Raw genomic sequence first — 7,767 nt, 5'->3', positions numbered from 1 at the left:
TAGGTAGGTAGGTAGGTAGGTAGGTAGGTAGGTAGGTAGGTAGGTAGGTAGGTAGGTAGGTAGGTAGGTAGGTAGGTGGTTGTGTGGGTTGGTAGGTAGATAGATGAAAAGTGGTAAAGCATGTTGAATGTTTGTTATAAATTTACATAAACATAATAAAGGTAATTAATGAACTAAGATTATACATTGACTGTTCATGTTGTTACACTCTTTAAATAAACAAAACAAATCAATTATTCATTAGGATACTTTAAACACACACTAAGCTACAAGTGCAATAAATTAATAAAATTTAAAAATAGCATTAAATAAACACGATTTTATAAGATCAGTTATTTTGTGCAGTAATTATGTATTTAATGTTTGGTTTAGGATAATTCCTTTAATTTTTAATTAGATATATCAGCACGTGATTGTTTATAAAGTGGTTGCACTTTTTATTAATGTTTAAAGTGTAATTTAGGTTAAGACTTAGCTATGGACAATAACATAAAAAAATGTACAAAAGAAAAAAAATCTATATTTTTTAAACTCAGTCAAATTTATGAGAAATAATCATGTTTGTTGTTTTAAAGTTTGTCCAGAAAATCTACATGTAAAGTCAGTAACTGAAAAGCTGTGAAGGTATTTCATTGTGTAAAACGTTTGAACGTCCACTAGAGGGCAGCAGATAGGACAGCCTTAGAAACCTGTCACACAAAATCCTTTTTAATGAAATTTAATCAAAAATAACTGGAAACATTTCTGTTCTTTGTTAAATCTCCTAATGAGTTCAAGCTGAGCAGAAAGTTGGATTAAATCAGAAAAATAAAACACACAAAAAGTTATACAGTTGAAGTTTTGGCCAAAATGTTATTTTATTTGTTTTAAAATTATAATAAAGTGTTTGTTATCATCGAGGTCTTACAGCTGATAGTCTGTCCAGACCTGGTCTGCAGACATGATGGATCTGCCAGATTTGTGCTGCTAAAAGAGAAGGAGAGCTGTTTACTGTCTGTTACATAAAACTTTTTACTGACTCAACCACCCAGACACTCTAAACTGAACGAGTTTGTTTAGCTAGCTGTCAGTTTGATTATAGAGGAAAAAAGATTTCTGAGGCTTGAATCACAAACCTCACCTTTCGGCTGCTTTAGAGGTCAGATTGCAGATGTGACAGAAGGCTGGGTGTCTGTGAAACTGTAGAAGTGGTTCAGACTGTTTACCTAAATGTGACAGTGTAGGTGAACAGGTTTGTGTAACATTTGGGTTTGTTTTAACACAACCTAACTTTGGCCGTCGTTGCTTCAGCGTCGTGGAGCAAACGTTCTCTGAGAGTTGCTGGCAGGAACAAACAGTAGTGTCAGGTGTCAGAGCTGTGGCTCAGAGGAGTGAAACGGTAAACAGAGGAGACCCCGTGCTGTAAACACCGATCTGCATGCAGCACTTCTCCACACGACGTGTTTGTGCCCGTTTGGACAGCTGACACAAAGGAGCAAAGACAACAGGAAACCTGAGCTGAACACCCCCAAAAAACACAACCTGAGCCCACGTCTCTGAAAAAAACAGGAGCCGCCACCTTCGGAGGCTCCTCTTGACCTCTGACCCTTCAGATGTGTGTCGGAAACCTCCGCTTGTCGTCTCCTGTGACGTTTACAGCTCTGTGGTTTGAAAAGAAACACAACTTGACAGCTTAAGATTCTGTTTGTTTTCTCAGTGCAATCCAAGTACTTCTGAATGTACGATTTTACTCGTGTGAAAATGTTTGTGTCATTCAGGAAATATGTGCTATGACTTTTTGTTTTTAACCTTTTTTTTTATTACAAAAACTTTGCCCATAGAAACACAACACACACACACAACAGCACACGACGCTAACTTGCTTCATATTTTCTCTTTTTATGCTACTTTTAGAGGCTTAGCTAACGTTCTGTCACTTTCAGGTTATCCTAATAGTTGTGAAACATGTTCTTCTGCTGTTGTAAAACATGTTAAGGTCATATGTTTTCACACTTTAGTAGCTTTAGCTTTTAGCTCCCATTCTGCTACTTCATGTTTTAGCTACCATTCTGCTGCTTCATGTGCTGTTGTAAAACATGTTAAGGTCATATGTTTTCACACTTTAGTAGCTTTAGCTTTTAGCTCCCATTCTGCTACTTTAAGCTCCCACTCTGCTCCTKTTACCTCTTTGCTACAGTTGAGCTTGTTTCAGCTGTTTTAGCTTTAACATCTGTTTTACAGTTTAGCTACTATTTTACCTATTTTAGGTACAATTTTGTTACTTTTAGCTTTTGCAACAACTTTGTTTCATTTAGGTATTGTCTTTACAAATTTTATCAGCTGTTTGGCTTAATTTAGGTATTGTTTTGATAACTTTAGCCAGTCCATGATACTACATTTATTTAAATTTTTACCAATCTTAGCATCTGTTCTGCTACTTTTAGCTACTGTGTTGCTAATTTAGACTTTGTTTTCTAACTTTAGCTACATTTCTGCTGAGTTCAGCATTTGTTTTGTTTGTTTTAGCTATTGTTTTGCTAACTTTAGCCAGTCCATGATACTAAATTTATCTATATTTTTTTTATCAATTTAGCATCTGTTCTGCCACTTTTAGCTACTGTATTGCTAATTTAGACTTCTGTTTTGCTAATTTTAGCTACTTTTCTGCTGATTTCAGCATCTGTTTTGCTTGTTTTAGCTACCGTCTCACTTGATTTACCTTTAACAATATAGTTTTAGTTTTTCCCACAGATTTCAGCCCAGTCATTTAGCACTAACTCATTTTTCCAGTTTTATTTTAATGTCAAAAGAAAAAAAAATGATTCTGAAACAACGCAAGTTACGGTTGTGGCTGCTGGAGGAAACTGAAATGAGCCGAAGCTGAGTATCTCTGGGTAAACTGGTTRCACTTCATACATTTTTCATGTCCTTTCCAAACGTTTTAGGCATATCAGAACCTCCGCCTGTTTTCACTCTCGTGGCTGAGGCAAGAAAAGGATTTGGTGTCGGTCTTCACTGTAATATATCGGCCTTTCCTTTCATCTTGGCTCCGATAAAGACCGGGGGTCGATGTTAATCAAAGAAAAGCCACAGAAGAAGGAATTAAACAGCCTCTGGTTCTCTTTTAACTACAAATCAAACTTCCATAACTAACTTTCCCTCAAAGAACAGGAATCAACAAAGACCTGAACCTATCACTTCTGTGTGTTTGGAGCAAAATAAACACTTTCACTCTTTGTTATAGCCTCTGAATTTTGAAAGAAGCAGAAATAACAGCTAAACATTGAGGTTTTTATACATTTATTCACATTTACCTCCTATTTTCTTGTAGTGGACAGAAAGAGTTCTGTTGTGCTGTGAGTTTTCCTCTCAGTGGGGTGAGGTTAAGATAATTATTTATGGTTTTCCCAGAGGAAACTTCTCCCACGCCCCGTGTAACTGATTGTAATGAGAGAAAATTGCACCAAATTATCTCATGTGTAGATTAAATTATAAAAGCAGGCAGTTTTATCCGTTCCTCCTTTAGTCCTGGGGTTTCTGATGAGACAGATTCTTTGTGTAAGACGAGCTGTGAACACTTATCTGATGGTTCTTCCAGCTTCTAAGTGGAGTTGATTTATGTGGGAGGGGGTTTTATTCCTCAGCCTTGGAGTTAAACAAGACAGTCTTTATAAGTTTTATTAAAGCTCAAACTGTTTAAAAATATCACAACCTCCCAACTTTTAAGGATTTGTTTAAAATTTGGATTTAGTATCTTCCTAATTTCAAACACATAAAATGGATTTTTATTAGAAAATGAGCTGTTTTTTTGTTAATCAGTTGTTTGACGTTGAGATAAGTGGCAGTTTGATTTTCCTGCAGCTCGGTTCAGATGCGTGGAGAGGTTCTGCAGGTTCTGGGTCATTCGGAGTCGCTGCTCCTCCCGCCTGCAGCTGCAGCTCTGCGCCTCGGATCAGCCGAGCAGCTGCTGAGCTCCGCAGCTCCAAGTCCGACTTAAATAAACCCGAAAGGGGGAAACCGGGTTAAAGGTTAGTCTGCGTGAGGAAACTGAGCTCACTCTGTTTGCTGGAAGGAGTCGCACGCTGCAGACTGCGCAACGATGAGTCCTGGAGCTGGTTTTAATCATCTGCTGTGCTTCGTGTTTTTACTCCCTGACGTCCTGAACACACAAACAGGTAAGAAAACTTCTTCACATCTCTTTGTGTCTGATTCATTTTTTAAACTCAGCAGCCTAAGTTCATCTAATATTCCTTTAGCTGTTTTTATTCCTCTGCCTTAAAGAAAATGACCCCTTAAAGCTGTCATTCCACATCTTATTGAGCTAAATGTGATATAATCTGGATGAGATGTCATTTCATTTTAGACGTCACAAACAGGAAGTGGACTGTCAGACTTCCTGTTCAGGTGATGAGAACCACTGATCACAGCACTAAGTTCTGCAATTAGACTTTATAATAATAAAATAAATAAAAATATAAAAACAAAAATATAATAATAATTATAGATCTACGTGCAATAATTACACCCTGAAATTTTGGTTGAAATCTGCCCAGTGGTTCATGAGATATTTTGCTAACAGACAGAGAAACAAACTCAGCTGCTTTCGCCCTGCACCAAAGTTTCCACTGGTCGCTGCAAAGTTTTCAGATCCAGGATTTATTCGGTGTCTGTTTGCAGCACTCCCTCCTGAGTGTGCTGCTGGTGGCCACACGGTCCTGCAGGACCCCCAGCGCAGCCCCACCTTCAGCTCCAGCAGGCTGCAGGACCCGGTCTGCGACCACTCCCTGACCCCAGGCTGGTACCAGTTTCAGGTTTCTAACAAGCGGGCCAGCATGCCCACTCAGTGTGTGGAGGTAAGACACGAGTTTATGTTTGCTTCTCTGCTTCGTTTCTTTACCTGAACGTGTTCACCTGCATCYTCCAGGTGGACCACTGTGGGACTCAGGCTCCGGTGTGGCTGTCCCTGGGCCACGGTGAGTCCCTGCCGGGCCCGCTGGAGGTGCGGCAGCTGACGGCCTGCGCTGCCTGGCAGATGTTTCAGAGCAGCGTCAAAAACTGCTGCACGTTTCGTATCCCGGTCACCGTCCGCAACTGTGGAGGTTTTTACGTTTACCTGCTGCGGCCCACGCAGGGCTGCACGGGCTACTGCGCAGAAGGTGGGTCAGAGCGAAACGCTGTGATTGTAACCTGGAGTTTATTGCTGGTGTTTGGTGTTGACATAATCAAATCTTAAAACAAAAGAAAAAGAGTACAGGTGGCTGCAAAACTAATAAAGTTTTTTTTGTTTGTTTTGCAGAGATGCCAGAGACTGTACCTCCAACGTCACTTACCTGTGGTGCTGATGAGGTGAACATCGATGGAGCTTGTAAAAGTAAAAAAAACTTCTTCCTTCTTTGCGTCCTAAAGTTGTCCCCTCGAGTTCGACCCAACACCAAAACAACCAGGAGGTGGAGGAGCTGCGGTGTGTTCAGGAATGCACCAACGGCCTCTTTCCCTGCTCCTCTTAATGACCTGAACATGTGTTCATGGGCTCTCTGAGCCCCGTCTCCATGGCAGCTCCCCTCGTTGAGATTTATGCCAAGGAAGGAAAGCATGTTTCAAAGGACAGGGGGCCGATTACAGATACATTTAAAAATAACTAGAAAAATTGCATTTCCTGTGAAAATGCTAATGTGAATGTTTATTGCTGAAAACTTTAGATGAAAGCTGCTGAAATGGAGCTGAAAATGTTTAATGGAACAACGGTTAATGCAAGTCCAATTTGAAAAGCAGAAAGAAGGATAAAAAAGTTTAACTTAGCAAATTAATAACTTTAAAGAGCAGAAAGATAGCTCAAAAGGGAGAAAAAAAGCTACAATTACTGCAAAAAGAAGCTAAAGGTCGCAGACACCAGTTGAAAATAGCACCCAGATCGGAACAGGGGTATAAAAAAAGTCTAATTAACGAGAAAAAAGCATAAAAGCACAAAGATATTGACAAGTTGTTGTAAAATAGCCTAAACATTCCGTAAGTGCWGTAAAACAGATAAAATATAGCTGAAATTTCTTAAATTGGCATAAAGAAGAGCACAAGTTTACTGAACTAAGCATAGAAAAGCTGAAATAGCCACCAAAATGTGAATTTTCAAAACAGCAAACTTTAGCTAATAACACCTGAACATCAGCTAAAATTGCAGCAAATAGCTGATAATAGCAGAAAGCAACTGTAAGAAGCATAAATAGCTCAATTTGGCATAAAAAAGCACCAAAAAAGCAGAAATTAGCAGAAGCATGGAGAAATAAACAGAATTACAGCTGAAATAGCAGAAAAAAGCTAAAGTTACCCAAAAAAAGAAGCTAAAATTAATGCAGGGAAGTTAAAAAAGAGCAGAACCAGAACACAAGGTTTAAGGTGCTGGATAGGTTTATAAACATTTTGAAGGATATTAAGGATGTTGAAAACAACTCCATTCATTTTCATTTGGAAAAAATGTCAATAGCTAAAAAAGTATAAATAGCTGAAATACCAAAAGTCATAACTGAAATGTCCTGAAGGAGCTGAATGTTTTGATGTATGAACTGTTAAAATAGCACAAAAATTGCAGAATGAGATGCGTGCCAAAATACGTCTGGAAGAAAAAAACGATCTCAATGTGTGAATGCTTGTGAAGTGTTCACACTATGAACATATTTAATCAATCAATCAATCAATCAATCAATCAATCAATCAATCAATCAATCAATCAATCATCAATTCTAAAACCAACTTTTCTGTTGTAATTCCAACATGGACCTTGTTGAGTGTTTGGTGGTTCAGGCAAACTGAGTGAAGCTACATTTATCTTTCCATTTCTTTCAGTCAATCAGCCTCCGGCTCCGTCGGTGCCGGCGATCGTCTCAGAGGTGACGGGTAACACCGTCCACCTGAAGTGCAGCTTCCAGAGCAGCCTCAGCAGCTCCCTGGGCTTCGTGGTGGCCTGGTCCCGCCTCTCGTCTGAGGGCAGGAAGGAGGAGCTCAAACAGGAGACCACCGTCCACACCTCCGCCCTCATCGAGCTGGACGGCTTCAACCTCCGCCTGGGGGACAAGGTGTGATTCTGGGCCGCTGTGTGACTTTTAACCTGAAAATGAAAGGAGTCAGTCAGACCTCTGCCTGGTTGAAATGATGTGGAAGCTCCAGAGACAAATGTCTGCAAACCTCAAGGAGCCAAATGTTCCACAACCTCCCTCACACCGAAGATCACTGTGACCTCCTCATGGGTGGATTCATTTAGGCTTTTCACGTGGGACACTTCATGCTATTAGTAAGGAAAAAGTTTAAAAGTTTTATACTATTTTAAAACAATTCCATGTCTTGCTGTCTCAGATTTATTGCTCCAGCTCCAGTTTCTTCTTGGACTCACCAGATGTGCGAAGTGCTTCTGTGGAAAGTCAGGAGTTTTTTGCTGGCATTYGGGTATTTATCATTTTAATTTTCTCTTTGTTTACTCTGTTACTCCATTCTTTACGTCATGACAGTAAGTATAAATATATGTAAATATATGATATTTTTAATATTTAAGATTAATGCAAGCATGTAATAAAAAATAAAAAACAAAAACACAACAGATAAAATTAAACATATTTGAAAAAGAAGGGGAAGAATTAAACACTTACTTATTCCCACCCTCCTCAAAACCTCCTGATTCTAAATCACAAAGTAAATATTTTAGTAAGACCAAAACATTAATCAGTTTACCTACTAAATTATGTAACAATTATACATACAAGCTTTATACGTACACCTACACCTTCACATATATATATATAC

The 7,767-nt window shown here is 39.1% G+C and overlaps 1 protein-coding gene across 1 annotated transcript in view; it reads left to right on the top strand.

Annotated features, from left to right (window-relative positions):
• Positions 1-3,827: 3,827 nt before the first annotated feature.
• Positions 3,828-7,767, top strand: part of vwde (von Willebrand factor D and EGF domains) — a gene marked incomplete in the record, with an annotated part of 23,564 nt that continues 19,624 nt past the window's right edge. The window contains 6 exon segments of the mRNA XM_014019000.1: positions 3,828-4,154; positions 4,657-4,832; positions 4,904-5,135; positions 5,276-5,350; positions 6,817-7,046; positions 7,324-7,410. Coding sequence (XP_013874454.1) covers positions 4,079-4,154; positions 4,657-4,832; positions 4,904-5,135; positions 5,276-5,350; positions 6,817-7,046; positions 7,324-7,410 — 876 coding nt within the window.

This window comes from Austrofundulus limnaeus, unplaced genomic scaffold (genome assembly GCF_001266775.1).
Source record: "Austrofundulus limnaeus strain Quisiro unplaced genomic scaffold, Austrofundulus_limnaeus-1.0 Scaffold207, whole genome shotgun sequence".
NCBI classification, from domain to species: Eukaryota; Metazoa; Chordata; class Actinopteri; order Cyprinodontiformes; family Rivulidae; genus Austrofundulus; species Austrofundulus limnaeus.
The sequence above is the reverse complement of the archived record's forward strand: the minus strand, read 5'-3'. Positions and strand labels throughout refer to the sequence as shown.